The 21,370-nt window shown below is 40.8% G+C and overlaps 2 protein-coding genes across 3 annotated transcripts; both read left to right on the top strand.

The window, feature by feature from the left end:
- The first annotated feature begins 645 nt into the window (after positions 1–645).
- Positions 646–11,547, top strand: yme1l1a (YME1-like 1a). 2 transcript variants are annotated; one of them, XM_034706402.1, is made up of 18 exons: positions 646–882; positions 1,493–1,612; positions 3,315–3,483; positions 3,588–3,689; positions 3,806–3,912; positions 4,069–4,219; positions 4,333–4,416; positions 5,482–5,655; positions 5,767–5,919; positions 6,010–6,142; positions 7,617–7,679; positions 8,199–8,311; positions 9,059–9,214; positions 9,343–9,494; positions 9,581–9,707; positions 10,004–10,077; positions 10,410–10,496; positions 10,606–11,547. In XM_034706402.1, the coding sequence occupies exons 1-18, from the start codon at positions 817–819 to the stop codon at positions 10,744–10,746; spliced, it is 2,172 nt and encodes a 723-aa protein (XP_034562293.1). In that variant the 5' UTR covers positions 646–816; the 3' UTR covers positions 10,747–11,547. The 2 variants fall into 2 exon arrangements, with proteins under 2 accessions (XP_034562293.1, XP_034562292.1); XM_034706401.1 differs by having other exon boundaries at positions 4,333–4,440.
- A 1,125-nt stretch (positions 11,548–12,672) lies between these two features.
- On the top strand, positions 12,673–19,405 carry pks1 (polyketide synthase 1). Its single transcript, XM_034706785.1, has 6 exons — positions 12,673–12,730; positions 12,838–12,991; positions 13,079–13,239; positions 13,329–13,532; positions 13,631–13,812; positions 13,888–19,405. Exons 1-6 carry the CDS (start codon positions 12,673–12,675, stop codon positions 19,366–19,368), a joined length of 6,240 nt encoding a protein of 2,079 aa, XP_034562676.1. The 3' UTR covers positions 19,369–19,405.
- The last annotated feature ends 1,965 nt before the right edge of the window (positions 19,406–21,370 follow it).

Genomic DNA, 21,370 nt, shown 5'->3' with positions numbered 1-21,370 from the left:
GTATAATTTTCTCATTCACCTTAAATTACAAACTGAAGCTGCATTGTTTCTGTGTCCTTAATGATTGTGTATGTATGTATGATGATCCTTCTGAATGTACCATAGACTGTATAAAATGAATGTACCCATTTTTTATTATGTACATCTAAAATAAAGTTGAAAAAAAAGAAGAAAAAAAAGAGGGAACCTTCCTAACGTGACCAATATTTATCTTTCACCGACAGAAATTCTTATTAAAAAACATGTATTGAGATTTTTTTTCAATATTGATTTTTAATCATCATATGTAACTTTTTTATTGTTTTATTTTTTCAGACTTATGCTTCAGATCAAATACCCCAATAAATTAAAGAGACAAGGAAAAAGAAACAAAGAAAAAAACAAAAATAGAAAACGGGACATATAACTCTTGTTGATATTTGAATAATAATAATTAAAATTCATTAAATTCATTAAAAAAAAAATTAAATAGATAATTCATTAAAATATATACAATATTTCAGACGCTCAGAGGGAAATCCTCTCGAAGAAACTCATTAAAAAGGTCTGTTGTTTTATTACTTTTTTAATTATCATGTAACTGTCACTATGTCCTCCTCCAGTACTGACGCAAGCTTGCACCCCGGTAGTGATTTCAGCGTGACGTCATTTTGTAGTCCATTTGACCTCAGGAGAAGCCGGAGAATCCATTTGCTGTTGTTAGCTAAGCTGCTGAAAGTTGTGTAACAGGGAAAACAAGAGGACACAGCTCGGGGGAGGTTCAGTCCAGTGAAGTAAATCAGAGGGGCTTCTCCTCACACACAAACCCTGCAGTTTATGAATATTTTGAAGTTTCATCCGGCTAAAATGTTTTCGCTGTCAACGTCATTTCAGCCCCAGCAGGTAAGCCGACTGATAGCATTTTTTTATTTAGCTAGGTTATGTCTTTGCTAACCTCTCTGTCCTGTGGTTACAAGCGGAGCGTAACCATGGAAGGAACATGGTGTGACTTTTCTTAAAAGAAGCCTTCTTTACTGTTCTTTATGTTATGTCTCGTCTAACGGTCACCAATGACATCTCAGCTCAGCTAATGTTAGCATATTAACAAGTGAACATCTCCCCATAGTGAGCCCATGCTTACGTCACGTTGTCTTAGTAAGCTATTTCAAAGCCTTGAGAAGTCTTGGTGATGCTTCAGTTTAGTCAGGGCTTTAACAAGTTATATGTCTCAGGAACAAAGGTGGAAAGTAGACTGAGGGGATGTTAACTTAGTTTGCAAAGAGCCGAGGTTACATAACTCGCATACATCTGACGTGTGAGGGACATCCTGCTCTGTGGAGTCAACTTGAATAACACTGACATAATGGACCTGCCCCTTTGTCCTGTTTGGAAGATATAGGTTACATACAGAAACACTGTTATGTCTGAATGCTTATTATTTAGGTAATCTCAATAACATGATTGCTATGTGGTGAGATTTTGTTTTTGACCCTCCTCTGTTTGTGTTTGTAAGATGATCCTGCCCCTCAGCCAGCTCATCAATGCCCTCCACTCTCTGAAGAACTCAGCCACAGCTTCAGTCCAGACCCTGCACAAAGACCTCGCTGCAGACCAGAGTTCCTTTCTAAAAGAGGTGAGATGGACAACACAATCACATAGGGGTGTAATGATTCATTTTAACAACGATTCGATTCTTATCATGATTCTTGGTTGCCGTTGCGAGTAAAGGACGATATTGCTTCATTAAGAACGATACGATCCAAAAAGATTCAGTAACTTGAAATCAATTCACTAACTTTTTCGTCAAAAATTCAACCAGTGTGACTGTGAAGTAACCTTGATACTGGACAGTCCTAGATTCCTGTTGTTTCTTGTAAGGGAATCAGGTGTGATTCACGTTGTGTGAAATCCCATGGCGCCTTAGTTGGTGGTTGGATAGATTTGTGGTGTTGCCGTGGTTCTTTACTTGACCTTAACATTTCTTACAAACAGCGAGCGACTTATTTAGAATATCTCTGTCTTTGCAAAAGCCAAAGTGTTTCCACACACTGGACCGCAATGGTGGCTTGATAATTTCTCGCTCGCTGGCTTCTCCTCTGCCACCCGCCATGTTATGTTTTTTGTCATCTGCTGGCGTGTGGCGATGACGTCACAGACAGGCAGCCTGAATTGAGTAACGTTTAATGTCTTTATCATTAAAAGTGTAAAAAAACCCACATTCATATAAAGTCTGCCATGCTTGAATCCGATGCGTTATTTCCTAGTATCGATACAATTGATTTATTACCTTTTAAAAACAATGTTAGATTGATATATGTCGTCAGGAAGGCCAACTTGCCGAGCACAGATCGATGAAGTCTGATCATAGGAATATAAATCGATACATCAACGTAGTAGATGAATCATAAAACCCCTACAATCACATGACATTGTGCTAAACGGGACATCACACAACTTATATTGAGCTCTAGTTGAGTTGCAAAAGTAAAACTCAAGCAGCAACCTCCGGTCTCAAACTATGAAGACCATGCGGAAGTGTTATAAACTGCAGTTCACCGAGGATCCGCTTGAGGCTGGCTGCAGAATCACCGGAAACCACATACACACCCATTCAAAAAAGACGATCTTTGCAGCATTAATAAACATGTTTACAGCCTGGTTAAAAAAAAAAGCTTGGCTCTACGTAGCTAATTTCTCTATTGGCACACACTGTATGGGGGTGAATTTTTTCTAACGCACCAGTTCAGAAGATATTAAGATTACAAGTTTTTGCCCAAATAAGGACATGACTGACTTGACTGACTTGACTGACAGGCGGGAACACATAGCTGTTGGCTAGGAGGCTCAAAGCCCAACTCTTTACGTCACACTCTTTTTGATTAGTTCTGCATTTCCAATATGGCTCCTGCCAACGATTGGCTTCAAAACAGCGCTCAGGAACAGATGGGTGACATCACGGATACTACGTCCATTATTTATAGTCTATGGTACATCATACATCTGCAGTTTATTTTATGTGCTAGAGAATCTTGATCGTTTAAACACACCAAGCAAAACACAACTCTCATGAAGTAACTGCACAGAAGCTTTCATAAAGTTGTGTTAACTGTGCAGGACAAAAAAAGACATTGATTAAAAAGGAAGCATGTATGATAGCCAAAATAAACCTAACACAACTGCACACTCAATGATCTTTCGAGTCTATTTCAGAGTCCTGAAGCAGGTCTATCCTCTGTTCTACATTCACTCCCATGTGTTGCTGTTATACAAGGTCCCACTCAAGATCAAAATGGTCTTTATAAAGTGTTAAAACCTTCTCTGTCTATTCCTCACAGCCCACCATAAGTCTGAGAGATCTCGGCCTCTCAGAAATCGGAGTGAGTCAGCTGGATGAGCTGGTCAGCAGGTTGCTGCCGACACCAGGACCAGAAGAACCTCCCGCTGTCCCCCCTGTATGGAGAACGAGTCACGTTTCTGCGGACAGCTTCTTCCAAAACAAGCATGGTGAGCAGCTTGCACTTTGAATTATTGTTCCAGTCAGAAAGTGGCCTTGAGCTCCCTTTTTTTTAGTCCTCTAAGTTAACTGACTGGATGTGTTTCTCTGACAGGGTTTTCTCACAGAAGGTTGGGAGTGTTCGGCTCCCCGATATTCCACAGACAATACCACAGGCCTCTAAAAGATGTCTGTGAGGAGCTACAATTTTTGCCAGGTAGGAATTTGACGCTAAAGCCTAAACCTGCTGTTTGTAAGTAATCAGATTATGCACACAGGATGCACTGAGGGGAGTGATTCATTCATGTGTTTGTTTTCTCCATGCGTCTCCAGTTTTTATCCAGAGTCGAGGTTTTAAGACCCTTAGAAGGAGCAGACGAGGGGAATCCACTTATGATGGTCCTGTGGAGTCTGAGCCTTACACCCCAGCCTTCATGAAGGTGAGAGTGACACTCCTGCACACTCTGCAGCTTTTAATACACGGTCTATCTAAAAGACTACCTAGACCAGTATCTGATTATACTCCTCAGACATGCAAGGGGATAAAGGAGTCAGAAGCCTCTTACCTGCTAACACTCTCTCTGTTTTTCTCACAGGGGTTACTCCAGAGGGAAAAGGCTCCAGAGGCACAGTCCCTGGACCAAGTGACGAAACAAAGGAACCTCCCAGAGAACCAGCAGGAGGCTTTCAAGACTGGTTTCACTGAGGGGTTCATGAGATCTCAGGCTTACACTCAGAGAACACAAGGTAGTGGAAGCCTCAGTCGTCAGTGTAACAGTTACATGTTTTTGTTTTTTAGACGTCAGTGCTGAAGATCCAAAGATTGACATAAAGGAATAATCTCTGCTCTGTTTTGACAGACTCTCTGAGGAGAACCAGGCTGATCCTGCTGGTCCTCCTACTTCTTGGTATTTATGGCTTGTCCAGAACCCCCTTTCTCTCCGGTAAAGGCTCCTTTTCTGACGCTGGTTTGTTTCAGTTTTTCTTCTCTCTTACGCTTACCAAGCTTCTCACAAACCTACATGCACCCTGCAAGTAGAGCAAAGCTGGTTAGCAAAAACCTTTCAATTCAATAAGACATGTTCATTTAATATGGATTTATTAAATTTAAAGTGTGTGTAACGTTACCCCCTAACTAAGAAACAACACCTTAGAGTACAGCTGATGACTCGAAACTTATCCTGTGGTGCGCATGTAGAGTTTGGTTGATTGTTCTGCTGCATACCAATGTGTAGTCATACTCAAATATAAGTATTATGTATTAAATGTATGTAAAGTGTTAAATTCTGTCAGCTAGTTAAACCAGTTCAGTTGCCCAGACCCTCGTCCATGCTTTCATTACCTCCCGGCTGGATTACTGCAATGGAGTCCTGTTCGGGGTACCCAGCAATGCCCTGGACAGGCTCCAATACGTGCAGAACTCAGCTGCCAGGGTTCTCAAGCACACCAAGCCCTGGTAGCACATCACCCCAACTCTCATTCACCTCCACTGGCTCCCTGTAAAGTACTGTATCACCTATAAGCTCCTCCTCCTCACCTACAAATCCCTGCATGCCCTCGCCCCCCCCCAATACCTGGCTGACCTCCTCCACCAACACACTCCATCTCGGAACCTAAGGTTTTCGGACCTGGGTCTCCTCTTCATCGCCTGGACTAAGCTGCAGACTTTTGGGGACAGAGCCTTCAGTGTTTCAGCCCCTACTCTGTGGAACTCTCTCCCTCCTGACATCCGCAGTGCCCCAACCCTGGACAGTTTTAAAAAAGCAATCAAAACGCACCTTTTCCTCAAGGCCTTTCCCCGTTAGATATCCCCACCTACCCCCCAGACCCCCTACCTGACCCTGTGAAGCGACCTTGGGTTTCTTGAAAGGCGCTATATAAATACCAGTTATTATTATTATTGTTCAGATCGTAGTATTTAGTGATGTTGTAAGTAGCAGTTTTAGTCTCTGTCAGCGTGGATGTGTTTTTGGTGTTGCCATACTGAAGCGGTCCCTTTGCGTTTTCAGTGAGGTTCCGCACCACATCCGGTCTGGACTCAGCCGTCGACCCCATCCAGATGAAGAATGTGACATTCGACCACGTCAAAGGAGTGGAGGAGGCCAAGAACGAACTCCAGGAGGTCGTCGAGTTTCTCAAGAACCCCCAGAAGTTCACGGTGCTGGGTGGAAAGTTGCCCAAAGGTATTCAAATAAATATTTCCTCCTCAATTTCCTTTCTCTTAATTATCCATGATAATGTTTCTGTTATTCCAAACTAATCGAGCTAATCTCTTTCCTCTGTTATCCTCCCAGGGATCCTCCTCGTTGGTCCTCCAGGCACAGGGAAGACTCTGTTAGCACGTGCTGTAGCCGGGGAGGCCGACGTGCCGTTCTACTACGCCTCTGGATCAGAGTTTGATGAGATGTTTGTTGGTGTTGGTGCAAGCAGAATCAGGAACCTTTTCAGTGAGTGTGCTTGATTTTAGAAAGTCTGAGTAACCAGTTCAAAAATGCAACCCGACAACTACAGCCTCTCTTTTTTGTTGTGATTTGCAGAGGAGGCCAAAACAAACGCTCCCTGTGTGATCTTCATTGATGAGCTGGACAGCGTTGGTGGAAAGAGGATCGAGTCTCCTATGCATCCTTATTCCAGACAAACCATCAACCAGCTGCTGGCGGAAATGGACGGGTCAGTCTCCTGGATAGTGTTTTACTACTCAAATCAGTACTTATTGAATGTCTCAGTCCATCAGAATCAAAGCATTTTTACTCGGTCTTGACTCAGACTGGGCAAACTTCATATTTTAAATCAAAACCGGTTGAGACCACAACTGATGCACTGTGTCCCTGTCAGTACTGTGATAATAGAGAACCCCTCCCCCTCCTCTTTCTCAATTCATTCCTGTTTTTCCCACTTATTACGGCCGCCACTTTCGCAGTGCTACAGTCAGTGACACGCCCCCTGCACTCAAGCATTAATGAATGGATACAGACTACAGGAGGAGAGACTGTGTGCTCGTGACCAGAGATGTCTGCTAGGTCGTTTAATTAAGCAATAAATAGACATTCAATGACATACTCTGGAGGCACACTGAGAGAAGGGCACAGCTAAATACCTGCCACAGGATTACCGCAGTGAACACCTATAACCCATCAGACTACAAATATTACAAAACAGAAAATGCACACAACTAAGGATGGACATAACCATTGGCATCTATTTGATGATTATTCAAATAATCACCGTCAAACACACCAACACACAAACACACACATGGCCCATTAACGGGCATTGACAGTGTCCGTCTCACCCTTTTATGTTGGTGTTTCTGCGACCCGAGCAAGAGTTACTGAGAAAATATTCAAAGTAACTCTTCAATTTTTACAGAGGTACGAATATTCGAAAATCATTGTCCATCCCTACACACCACTAATGAGAAAAGAAAGGCCTGACAAATTAATCCTGCTCAGCAACCACTTCGACCTCCTACTTTGCCTGAGATCACAGACCACAGAAAACACCAGTTTAACTAATCAAAAGCGAAAGTTGAACTAACGATGACGAAGACGAAACTCAAGGAGTCAAAAAACTCTGCGTGCTTCAAAAGAAAGGCAACAAAGACAAAACCAAACCTTATTTGTAGCTGTCGAATGTATTTAAAGCAGGGGCGCTGGTGGCCTAGCAGTCTAATCGCCCCACATACAGAGTCTTCGTCGCAGAGGTCGCCGGTTTGACTCTCGGTCGTAACCATTTGCTGAATGTCTTCCCCCTCTCTCTACTCCTCACATTCCCTGATTCTCTACAGCTGTCCTATCCAAAAAGGCAAAAATGCCCCAAAAATATAACTTTAAAAAAATGTATTTAAAGCAAACTTGAATAAAATAAACAGAAGTCTTTTATTTTGTTAACTCTCATTCTGATTTTTCTTTGATATATATGGTCTTGGTCTTGTCTCGGTCTTGCCCTGCCTTGGTCTGGACTCGTCTCGATCCCTAAATGTCTTGGTCTTGGTGCACTCTGGTCTCTGACATGTCTTGGTCTCATTTAATGTGGTCTTGACTACAACACTACTCCGGGATTTGACATTTTTAAACTGAGTGTGAAAATAACCTATCAGCTCTCATTCTTCTTCTTCTTCTTCTTCTTCTTCTTGTGTTTTCAGGTTCAAACCAAATGAAGGCGTCATCGTTATCGGTGCTACAAACTTTGCTGAGGCTTTGGATAAGTATGTTTAAGTTTTTTATAACCTATTTTAAAATGTAACCACTTTGAGTCGAGGTCAATGCATACAGCATGTAGATCTAGTTCATGTAAACAAAACAGCCCCACTCTTTTACTTCCTGCTCTGCAAACTTTGTCTGACACCTCAGGTTGTTTGATCCTCGTCCTAGTTTCTGTGAGACACCATCTGATTCAAACCATTTCATGTACACAAATAACCAAACACACGTCTGACCTGTTTTTAAAGCAGCTACACTGAGGCAGCAGAGTAACGAGTTTCACCCTGTTTGTGTTCACATATTTTAGTATGAAGTTAATTACAATGTGCTGTTCAGGGAGGAAATAAACACTTTAATTAGATTAGCTTCCACTATTACTTTTCTATTATAGTGGCACACAACAGGAACAGAAAGAGGTAGATTCACATCGCAGACTATGAAGCCGTCAAATGAAGTCACATAACGGAAATTAAGAATTCAAGTGTTAGGAATCTTACTCAATACTCGTTTGTGTCTACCTCCAGCGCTCTGGTAAGGCCGGGAAGGTTCGACATGCAGGTGACGGTCCCTCGCCCTGACGTGAAAGGACGCACTGAAATCCTCAACTGGTACCTGTCAAAGATCAAAGTGGACCCCGGTAGGTCTCAGTGGAAAAATATGAAACATATCTCTTTATGAATTTTGGAACAACCTCCCTGAGGAGATGAGGCATGCAGAGTGACATCTTTTAAATCTCTTCTTAAAACCCATTTTTTACAGACTTGCTTTTATGTGACCTCATCCTTCTAACCACTTTTACTTCTTTTTTATTATTAGTTTTAGTTTTTATCCAACTAATTAATTGTTTTCAATTTCTTTTGATTATTGAATTTAATTATTTATTCTTAATACATTTTTTTCATTATTATTTAATTTTCCAAAATTATTCTTTTCACTTTTTTTCTAATTTTCTGGATGTGATGTCGTCCTCTTATTCTGAAAACCTCTTTTATTATCCTTTTTAATGCTTTTATTTGCTTATCCATGTTAATTAATTTATTTATTTAGTTATTTTAATTTATTTAATTTATTTATCTTTGAAAAACTCTTGTTTATAAAGGTGCTATATAAATAAAGTTATCATTCTTCTTCTTCTTCCTCTTCTTAATATTAATATTAATAATAATAAAAATCACACAGCAGATCTTTCAGGATATATTCTTGCTGAAGTTTTGTTCCCATTTTAGAAACAACTTATAATTTTAAGATATATAATTGAGAAAGTGTCGCACATTATCTCTCCTTATGATTAAAACCATTTAAAGCAGTAAGCCTGGGAAAGAACTCTCTCTGTAGGTCAGCTCTATAAAGACCCATTTTCCATTGTGTGTGTGTTCTTTCACAGCCATTGAGGCAGAGATAATTGCCCGGGGCACAGTGGGCTTCTCTGGAGCAGAGCTGGAGAACTTAGTCAACCAGGCAGCCCTGAAGGCGGCCGTGGACGAGAAAGAGATGGTCACAATGAAAGACCTGGAGTTCGCTAAGGACAAGATCCTCATGGGTGAATACACACGGCAGCACACTCTGCTCCGCATCACATGAGACCAATTACCTGGACACACTCTACTTAGACTGTAAGGAATGAATGAGGGTCACATTTTTGCATTAATCCCTTAAATTCTTTTCCAGGCCCTGAGAGGAAGAGTGTGGAGATCGACAAGAAGAATAAGACCATCACGGCCTACCACGAGTCCGGCCATGCCATCGTTGCCTATTTCACCAAAGATGCAATGCCAATCAACAAAGCCACGATCATGCCCAGAGGCCCCACACTTGGCCATGTGAGCATCATGCTAAACCTCAGACTCCTCACCAGTTTTTCCTTTTTCTGAAATCTGTTACTGATATTATTTTTGTCACTTCCCAGGTGTCCATGCTCCCAGAAAACGACCGCTGGAGCGAGACGAGAGCCCAGCTGCTGGCTCAGATGGACGTCAGCATGGGCGGTCGAGTAGCAGAGGAGCTCATCTTTGGAGACGACTACATCACCACTGGTGAGCGAGAGGAAGAGAAACCCTGATGTTGCTTGGATGTCAGATCAAATATTTCACCCATACTGTACAACTTCAGAGGTTTCTGAGAAAACTGCAGTCAGTGTTTGGTTTTTAAAAGACACCTCACAGATGGGTAACTCCAGGATAATTACATACCTCTCATGTCTTATCCAGTAATTTTTTCTCCTTGTGTTGACACAAAGTCTGATGACCTCAGAGCTTCTGCACTGCCTTGAAGTTCCTGTGAATGTTGACTTAAAGCTTTGTCCTAAATCTTGTGATATTCTGTGTTTTAGGAGCATCCAGCGACTTTGATGGAGCAACCAAAATAGCAAAAATGATGGTGACCAGGTTCGGCATGAGTGACAAGGTATGATTTGAGTTTCTGTGGTTGATGAGTGATACTTTTGCCGACTCATACATTTGCTTTGTTTTTATGCACATTTTTCCTAACTTACGTGGTTACCTGCTAAAAACATTAAAGGTTGCTTTAGTAAGAAGTAACACGATACTAGCTCATTTTAGGGGGATTTATTGAGGTTTGAATGAAACCTGATGCATCACTGTAACCCATAATCACACCTAAGACAAAGACGATCTCTGTCTGACTCTGACGCACTGAGAACAGTACCTATCAGTGGTTATTATATGAGAGGGTCTGTTGTTCATCCAACCTAAGGTGTCATTTGTGTTTTTCCCCAGCTCGGCGTCATGACCTACGGTGATGTAACCAAGCAAAGCCCCGAGACACAAGCTGCTATCGAACAAGAAGTCAGGGTTTTACTAAAGGTAAAAACACCCACCACTTTTTCTGTTAATTTAAAAACACTGCAATGCTCGATCATGTAAAGCATCTATTTAAGAATTTCTAATCTTCTGATCATTCCCTTTCATCCAGGACTCTTATGAACGTGCTAAAAACCTCCTGAAGACCTACAATAAAGAGCACAAGACCCTAGCTGATGCCCTGCTCAGATATGAAACTCTGGATGCCAAAGAAATCCAGAAGGTGCTGGAGGGCAAATCCCTGGACCACTAGTTACCTCAGTAGATATTTTAATCTCTTGTATATATGAAGCTGTGCGAATGTGCACAGGCCTTTTTGAGGCCTTGTATTTCATTTCTTGTATCCCTCATATTATCGTGTGACGATGTCACTGAAAATATTAAGTTAAACCCTTCTATTCATTTTGTTTTATTGACTGTCTTTTGTCCTGCATCTTGGAAGATAATTGTTCTCTCAGAGATTTTAAAGCACTTCATAGTTTAATCACATGAAAAGAACAGATTTGTCTGCAGGTTGAAAATATCGATTTCATACAATTATTTTCAAAACAAAAGACTGCAATACTTTTCTACATCCGTCACAATCAGTACAATAAAACGGTGAAAAGGTGAATGAATTCTACAAAGATCAAAGTTGATTCATGTGTGATAACTTCATTTAGATGTTACGGTCTCATTTTAAAATTTGTACAGACAAGTGAACACCGTAGGACCTTAAATTACCTCAATCCAGAATGTACCGTTACGCTGTAGCAAGGTGCAGGTGAAACCCCTGTTCAGTGTTGAGCAGCTCACAGACCTTTCTCTCAATGATGTCTTTCAGTTACATCTGCAATATACTTTCTATTACGTGTGTTCTTATTTATTTAAGTGCCCAAAGAAGTGTTTTCTTTTGCTGAACTTAGTGTTAGGCCTTAATGTGAAATTCTAAGCTCATCTGTAACAGATAATTGAGGGTAAATGTACATATTCTGTAAGTGTGACTTTGTGTGTTGGTTTGTTTCTTTAGACTAAGGCCTTTTAAGCTCAAATAAAGGTTTCCTTTACTCATAAATGTGTTGTACAGTACGTGATTTAAACCACATACATTACTACATACTATAATAATGGTTTATTTGCATTAAACATAAATATATGCTTAAAACTATCCTGGTTAACTGATTCAAATCTAAGCTACATATCAATATTATTTATTTTACAATTTCTCCAAATGTAACTGCACAATGTTGACCTCCAGACTGTCCACCTCTGTAAACAAGACTATTTGAAGCCAAGTGACTTGTTGAATAAAAAAAAGGGGGCATTATTTGGTATAATCTTACCTCAAGAAGTAAAGTTAAACTCTAAAAACCTACAGTTTACTCTCAGTCAGATTCAGCCACACTTGATGCTATGAAAATATGACAATTCCCCACTTTAGGCATGAGACGCGCATCTCACAGAGCCGATCAATCTAGTCGACAGGAAGAGACTCCCCTTTTCTACAGAAAGGAATTCTGAATGTTTGTTTATTTATTCAGACAATTTTAGTTATCTTATTACAGTTATAACAAAACAAAAGGAAAGCGTAGTAGAAAACACATTTTATTTCAGGCCCATTAAGGCCCCCCCCCTCCCCACTTGGGCCCTATGTAGTCAGTCCCACTTTCCCCCCACCACGATGCCCCTGATCATCATATATGTATTGCTTTAATTTGGAAGATTTTTTTTTCCAGTCATGATTTTGTCTTGAAATTGAGACCAGCTCTCTTTATAGTAAGTTTTTCCAGGAAAATACTTTCATTTAAAAACATTTCTTTCACTTTTAAAGCAGCGTGGCCACAGGTGACAACAAGGACAAGACAGAAAGAAGCAATCAGATTCCTCCGATACAAAGACCTATTGTCAATTCAAAGTACAAACAAGAACAAAGCTCAATTACTGCTCCTTTAAATGCTCTTATCTTACAATAATTAGTGTATTTAGTTCCAGATGATGCCAACTGAGATTCAACAAGCCAGGGCATTGTGTCTTCTTGTCCCTTTTAACTGATCCCTGACTCGGTGCTTATAAAGGCTGGAAGATACAGAAGCACCAGTTCTGATTGACGACAGTAACAGAACATGAAGCTTACTATGGAGAAGCTTTAAATTTAGATTTAGTATTAAGTCCACCGCTTCTTTAACATCTCTAAGTTGCAATGGAGGATGAGGAGGATGACATAGCTGTTATTGGGATTGGATGTAATTTCCCTGGAGGTAGGACTAACCTTTTTATTTCCTTGCAAGTATGAGAATTGCTCTGAGTTGTTATCTTTATATGACATTAGCTAGTCTTAATGTAACTGTGGTGCATTTCATTTTAGGAGAGGGGTTAGACAACTTCTGGGGAGTTCTGTTGGAGGGAAAGAACTGTGTGGTGGATATTCCAGAAGAGAGATTTGATGCTACTTCTTGGTACGATGCCGATGAAAGCAAACCAGGAAAGACACAGACAACGAAGGCAGCTCTTATTGAAGGGTAAGAATTATTTATGTACACTGAGATAAACTGTTAATCTTTCACTTTGGTGATGTCTGGTTTTGATTACCTGTTTTTAAATTTTAGGTTTGATGAGTTTGATCACAGGTTTTTTGGCATTACTGAGGCAGAGGCTGATTTCATGGACCCTCAGCAGAAGCTTCTTCTGCAGTGCACATACAGGGCGTTAGAGGATGCAGGAATAGCAATGGAGAGCATCAGCGGAAGGAGAACTGGAGTTTACATGGGTAACCAATATTTCCTGTTGTAAAATTGAGTGAATTTTAAATTCATGTCATAAAAATGTAACATACTCTGCCTTTATATGGTGTTCCAGGTCTAATGAACAGGGATTATGAGAGGCTTAGAAGTAACATCTCTAATACAATAAACCACTACAATGGCACCGGGACTGCAATGAGTATGGCTGCCAGCAGAATCTCCTTCACATTTAATCTCACAGGCCCTTCTCTAGCCATTGACAGTGCCTGTTCTTCATCTTTGGTGGCAGTACATTTAGCCTGCCAGGCCATAAAGCAAGGTATTTGGCCCCCTTTGCCTACAAATGATATGCTTAAAAGCTAGAGGATATAGGGCAGCAATAGTGCTTCATTTCTTTTCTCTCTCTTTCTCTATTAGGAGACTGTGACATGGCTCTGTGTGGAGGTGTAAGCTGCATAATAGAGCCAAGAGTTTTCATTGCTCTCAGCAAGGCCAAGATGATCTCCACTGATGGGACCAGCAAACCTTTCTCCAGCAGAGCAGATGGTTATGGTAGAGGGGAGGGCTGTGGGGTAGTTCTCCTGAAACCTCTGAAAAATGTAAGCAGTTGAAGAACAGTTTTTTATTATTTAAAATGCATACAGCTTTCTAATGGTGTGACTTTCTCCTCTAAGGCCATAAAAGACTGCAACAAAATTTGGGGTATCATCTGCAAAACTGCCGTCAACCAAGATGGACACTCAGTCACTCCAATCACCAAACCCTCCATGTCACAACAAGAGGAACTCCTGCGCAGAATCTACTCCAAATCTGACATAGAAAATGTCCAGTACATTGAGGCACATGGGACTGGAACCCCAATTGGAGACCCAACAGAGGCAGGAAGCATCTCAAACGTCATTGCAAAAGCCAAACCTCCTGATTCAGAGACGCTTCGGATTGGCTCTGTGAAGGGCAACATTGGACACACAGAATCTGCTGCAGGAGTAGCTGGACTCTTAAAGGTACTCTTGATGATGAAGCATGAGACTATTGTTCCCACAGTTTTCTACTCGGATGCAAGTGCCAGTGTAGATGAAAAAGCTTTGAGTTTAAGTATTCCAAGTAAAGTTGAAAAATGGGAGACAAAGGGGTTGTTAGAAAGAATGGCTGGAATCAACAGCTTTGGGTTTGGGGGCACGAATGCACATGTGATTGTTCGAGAGTACAGACAAACAAAGTTCCCTTCTAAGTTCCCAAAAAGGTGTCCAGAACTCTTTGTAATATCTGCAGCCTCTGAGAGATCCTATAATCGTAGCATTACTGACACCATACAGAGACTTGGCGGTGATCAAACAGCCGGCTTACAGGCACTGTCATACACCTCGGCATGTGGAAGGAGTCATTCTAGACACAAATACAGGAAGGCCTTTATAATGTCTTCTCTCTCAGATTTAGAACACCAGTTGACATCTGCTTTGAAAACAAAGGTGGAACCAACAAAGTCAGACATCCAGTTGGTCTTTGTGTTTTGTGGAAACGGGGTTTCCTACAGGGGAATGTGCAAACAGCTCTTCAGAGAGTTCCCTGTTTTCAGAGAAAAGGTCAGAGATGTTCATGATCATTTCCAAAATCATAAAAGCATCAACATCAGCCAGTGGCTTTCTGGAGAGTTGGATAATGATGATTTCAATAAGCCAGATGTCATCCAGCCTCTTCTTTTTGCCATTCAGGTTGGTATCGCTGCTCTCCTAAAGCAATGGGGTATCAAACCTGATGCTGTGCTTGGACACTCTGTTGGCGAGGTTGCTGCTGCTCATTGTTCTGGTCTTTTGTCTCTTGAGGATGCTGTGAAAGTGTTGTATCACCGTAGTACTCTTCAAACCAAAGTCACAGGGGGTAAAATGCTTGTTGTGAGTAATGTGGCTGTAGACGAGGTTTTAGAAGTCCTTCCGGCCTTCTCTGGGGAAATCTCTGTTGCAGCTTTCAACAGTCCTCAGTCCTGCACTCTGTCAGGGGATGCAAATGCTATAAACAACCTTCATCAGAGGCTGAGGACATTGTTTGCAGGTGAAAGTATCTTCCTCCATGAGTTGGATGTGCCAGCAGCATACCACAGCCATAAGATGGACCCCATACTTGATGACATAAAGAAAAGTATTGATCCCTTGGCTGCCAACAACATGGATTGCAGGCTTTATTCAACTGTGACTGGAGACAGATCTTCAGATTGTGACTTCCAAACAGGCAGGTACTGGGCAAGAAACATCCGAGACCCTGTTTTGTTTGAACAAACCCTGCATGCAGTCACCAAAGACAAGCCACCAAGAAGCAGTGTGGTCTTTGTGGAGATTGGACCACGTAGAGCTCTCCAAAGGAACATACATGAGACTTTAGGAAGTAACACCGTAGTTCTTCCTTCTGTCCAGCCAGAGAAAGATTATGAAACAATCTTGTCCACTGTGGCAAAACTGTTTGAACTTGGAGTCAATGTGGACTGGGGTGAGCTCTACAGAGGTTGTGAGACACTGCCGACAGCTTTCCCAGTCTATCAGTTTGACAACACAAAAAATGAGCAAAGTTTTGAAGCTATGAGAAGAGGTGACGAGTCATTCGATTTTTCTCACCATACGCTCATATCCCAAATAAAGAAGGGCAACAAAGAATACACATGCAATCTATCATTAGACACTGCTCCATATCTTTGGGAGCACAAGAACAATGGTGTCCCCATTGTGCCAGGTGCATTTTATGTTGAACTAGCTTATGCCTCAGTTATGGCAAGTTTAAGGCCAAAGAAACCGGTTTCTCTGCTCCAGCTTAGCATACGATTTGAGAATGTGTTTACACTGACCTCAAACTGTCACCAGCTGAAAGTGACACTGGAACATGCAGAGAGTGACGGTTCATTTATGATACAGTCTTCAGCTGCAACACATGCCTCAGGCACATATAGGTATGTAGATGGCCAATCATTGTTAGAAGAACCAACCATTTGTCTTGACATTATTACTCAAAGATGCAAACTGGTTTTGACAACAAAAGAGATTTATTCAGTTCTCTCTCAAGCAGGATTTGAGTACGGCCCGGTCTTCAGACAGCTTCATAATGTCCATTTTGGGGACGAATTCAAGGAAGCTTTAACAGCAATTGAAGTCCCAAGTGAACTCCTAAAACATCTTCACGAGTATATCCTTCACCCTGTGCTGTTGGACTATTTCTTGCAAATGACTGCTGTGGTGGCTATCGGACGGCTAACAGCTAAACAAGGATTCCCCTCAGCTATAGGTAGTGTGGCCATATCAGGACCGCTTCAAGAGGAAATGGTCATGTACTTACGAGCCACTCAAGAGACTCAAGACTTTCTTGAAGTGTGTGGTAGCCTCTCCACTCCAGAAGGTAAGGTGCTGGTGGAACTGAAGGGGGTGAGGATATCCTTTTTAGGTCAATGCTCAGATGTCCAGTCATGGTTCTTCCACAATGAAACCATTGCTGTTCCACGCGATACAGACTTGCATAATTGCCAAATGAAAGTGATGGTTTTTGAAGACAATCTTGGCATTTTGAAAGGAATAAGGCCATACCTTCACTCAGAGTCAGTATTTGTGGAGAGCAGACAGCAATGGACAGCAGATCAAGTTAGAAACCTAGTTTTCCACTCACTTAGCACCAATCTGGATTTGGAAGGTGTTCTCTTCATTTGGGGTGTAGAAGATCTGAGTCACTTGTCTCCTGAGAAGATGCTGGACTGCTTGGTGACGTGCTGTGAGCTATTTCGACAGATTATCCTCGCTTTGAAGGATAGCAAACGCTCCTGCTCTGTCTGGGTCATAACCTATAGATCAACAGAAAGAAATGTGGATTACGTCAGTGCTGGTTATGTGCTGTCTGGTATGACAAGGGCTTATGCCGCAGAGATTGCAGGTCTCTCTTTTCAGTTGATTGATCTTGCTTCCTTGACCAGTGATGACATTCAATCACTGGTCCATGTAATGCATACCTGCAAACAGCAAGAGGTCATGATCAGCAGAGGTAAAGTGTCAACAACAAGAATAGCACGAACACATGTGATAGATGGGGCTTTGTGTGCAGAGGATATGCACACAGTTCAACAGAGCAACTTTGCCGTATGGACAACTGACCCTTACGGTATGGCTCACTTGTCGGCCATTCCCTGCGACAAGAATGTAAATGCAATCCAAGAGAAGTCAGTTGAGATTCAGCTAACCAATGTATGTGTGCATTCATCTGATTATTTTCCCGTCACTGCCTCACATTTGAAGTATGGCAACACAATGTACTGGAGCAAGCATGGCTCACAGAATCACAAACTCCTCGCTTTAGATTTTAGCGGAAAAGTCACAGCTGTCGGGAAACATGTTAATAACCTTAGTGTAGGAGATCATATTGCTTCATGTTATCCAGTTGCTGCCACAGCAAAGATTATAATTCCTGCAGGAGTATGCTACAGCACAAAGACACTCCCATTTCTGAAACACACTCCTTGTGTGTCCTACTTCATACTGGCGTGGGAGATCCTGCAAAGAATTCTGTTGAAGGTAAAACAACAGCCCAGAAAGTTGGTCCTTATCTCGTCCAACCCTGCCTCTGCTCTGATGAAAGTCTTGGCTCTGACAGCAAACAGGTCAGGCTGGAATGTCTCCTCTTCGTCCCACTGCGGAGGAGATTTTGCTCAAAGTCGTGCTTTTGTTTTTCTACCCCCATTTGATCACTCCTGGCAGCAGATTTCTGAAATTGGCAGTCCTGATAGATATGTAATTGTTGTATGTAGCAACTACATATCCTCATCACTCTCAGCAAACATGTTTGCATTGAAGAGTGAGCAAATGCATGTCCACAAACTGGATGTGTCGAACCTACTCCAGAAAACCAATCTACAAGAACACACCAGGACTATCTCCAACTGGCTTACATCATTAGGCTTCAATGCAGGATCTCTGCCGCTGAAAGGGGAAACATTTCAGTCATCTTGCAAAAAAGAGCCGCCTCATAGTTGTGCAGATTCTGAGTCCTACTTCACAACAAACACAGTGAAGCAGGTTGTTCTAAGAGAATCCAACTCTCCAGTTTCTGATATCCCCTTACTTATAAGGCCTCCTCAACTCTTCAAACAAAGCTGTGTGTACATTGTCACTGGAGGGCTCTCTGGCTTAGGACTTGAGACGGTTAAGTTCATCGCCAGTAACGGTGGAGGTTGTATTGCAACATTTTCCAGAAGAACTGTGTCAGATGAATTGAACTTTCAAATGGAATTCCTTCAGAGAAAACATGGAGTGACGATCATGAATGTCCAATGCGATGTTTCTGTGTCGATGCAGGTAGAAGAAGCAGTCTCAAAGATTGAACAAAGGTTCCCCTCTTGTTCAATCAAAGGAGTATTTCACAGTGCTGCAGTATTGCATGACGGGCTGATTGAAACCCTTGATCAGACCCTCTTCCAGAAGGTTCTGAAACCCAAAGTGAGTGGAGTTCTAAACCTTCACAATGCAACACTTCACAACAAACTGGATTTCTTTGTGTGCTACTCTTCGATCTCTTCATTCATCGGCAATGCTTCACAAAGTAACTACGCAGCAGCCAATTCCTTCCTCGACACATTCTGTCACTACCGGAGGAACCTTGGACTTGCCGGACAGTCTATTAACTGGGGTCCTTTGAACCTTGGCCTCTTGTTAAACAAAGACCACTTCCAGAAGTTCCTGGAGGCTAAAGGGATGATGATAATGGATGTGAGTGATGTTCAAGCAGCACTTGAAAAGTGTCTTCTGATGAACAGACCTCAACAAGTCATTTGCAAGTTCAACTTCAAAAATCTTCACATTCATGTTCTCTCACAGAATACATCTCTTAGAGAGCGGCTGTCAGCTTTAGTGGCAACCGAGCTGAAGGATGATTTAATCAGTGAATGTATGATTCAGTGTGTGTCCTCCACTCATGACAGTGTGAGAAGAATTATCAGTGACATCAGCAATGTTAGAGTAGAGGAGCTGGATGATGAGTCAGCTCTGTGTGCACTGGGTATTGACTCAATGTTAGCCATGACTCTGCAGAATAAGATATTTCAAGAGACAGGTGTTAATGTGCCTTTAGTTAGAATACTGGACCCCAGCAGTACACTGGGCACTTTGGAAACCATTGTAATGAATTGTAAATAATTCTTCTGTATCAAAGAAAAACAGAGAGCTTTGTGAATGCATGGACATGATTTTCTTTTAGTTGGCGCTGCGGCTGCATTGTTCCACTGTCATTAATTGACAGTTACTGCAATGAATTGTAATTGTTTTTTTTTTTCAAGTGTATGATTTAGTTTTTGTCCCACTGCTGTAATACTTTCTTACAAGATCAAGATTTGCGCAGAACTTGTCTCATTGCTTTGATCTTGCACTTACCCTAATGTTTGTCTTTTGAAACAAAGATGTCTTGATTTGTAAATACATTTATAAGCAATATTTTTTAATGCTGCACATATTTTTGCAATTTGGAATACCTGGTATTATCAAATCAGAGTCAATTTCTTGAAGTGTGAACAGACACACATGACACTAATAAAGCTGCATCAACTCACAGCCAATGTGTTATTTGCAGTTGTATTAACTTTTATGAAAGAACATTTTTGAGAAATCAACCACAGCAAGTGCATTAAGAAAAATTGTCAGAGGTCTTAATGTGTCACTAAGAAGTCAAAATATGAACAGTCACACCAGATACGTTTGTATCAGTACCAGAATTTAAAAACGATCAAGATGCGTATGAATTATTTTTATGATGTCAAAAAGTTCCAATCTTTTTATAATGGCTCCCAAATCAGAAGTCAGTATTGGAAAAACATAAAGCAGTCATAAAGCCAAATAATTTCTTAGAAATTGTGTACTTGTGAATTAATCTGAATCGTATTAGAACAACTCTGTTATTGTTATAAACCCTAACATACTTCATTGCCTTGTCATTTTTCAGTTTATTTGCCTGTTGGTCCAGCAGGTGGCAATGTGCCCCAGGTTATCAAAGTCCTTGTTTAACCATTTAATTGAATTAGTGGTTTAAAACAGTAACAGGTTAAGTCATTTTGAATTTCTTTATTTAACTTTTATTTCATCAGAATATTCCCATCGACATACAGAATCTCTTTTACAAGGTAGTCCTGGCCAAAAACAGCAACATAAAAAGTTTCACACCAAGAGCAAGGCAAAAAACAAACAAGTAACAAGTTACCTTTACCTCAATGAATGAATTAGCAGCATTGATGAACCTTAATCCTACTTTTGGATTCCTCCAGATTAATAAAATATTCCAGTTTTAGGTGACTGTTTAGCACAAACCAGGATGAGGGAGCGAAAACTTTTTAGCCCTCCTGTTATGTTCGTTTCTCTGGAACAGCAATAATGTTCCTGGGTCAATTTGACCTGGGGCATATTCAATTGTCCAAAAATGTCAGAACCCCAAAAATCCCAATACACATTGTTTTAAATCTAATTTTTAACTCCATTACTAACCATTTAAATCAAGATTTAGTCCATTGGTGTTCTTTCATTCTCACAGATCATGGTTCAATGAGGATAACTCACTAATTTTTCATTAAAATTAATGTTAAAACTTTTTTAATGTACATTGGAAAGGCCTAAATATAAATATAATAGTTTTACATGACATAGATTTTTGTTTATTTTATTTCATATTTAAAAAATAAAAAAATTATGAAGTGATAAATTTAACTGAGACACCTCTTCTGTCACATGCTGTCCATATTTTTATGCTGCATTTAGCTGGTTTGGAAGGCATATATTGCCTAATATAGACTTTAAAAAGGGTCAATTTGACCCACAACATAACAGGAAGGTTAAGCACTTTAACTAAGGACAGATGCAGTCCAAGGAATGACATACAGGATGTATTCACTGTTTGCATGTTTTCATTATGAAGATATCAGTACAAAATAAGACAAACTGATAAAAAAAACATCACTTCAAATTTAAAATGTTCCACATTGTGTGCAAAATTCACAATAGCATAATGTAACAGCACATTAAAAAATACATCAATACCAAAATCATTTACAAAAACATTGCAATACAAAAAAGAAAATACAGCACAAACAAATGGCATAAACACATGAGTTCTTATTTCTTATTATTAATAATGGCCAGAGCAAGCCTCCTACTA

This window comes from Notolabrus celidotus, chromosome 17, assembly GCF_009762535.1.
Source record: "Notolabrus celidotus isolate fNotCel1 chromosome 17, fNotCel1.pri, whole genome shotgun sequence".
In the NCBI taxonomy this organism is placed as follows: Eukaryota; Metazoa; Chordata; class Actinopteri; order Labriformes; family Labridae; genus Notolabrus; species Notolabrus celidotus.
Note: the sequence above shows the minus strand (reverse complement) of the source record. Positions and strands in the feature narration are given on the sequence as shown.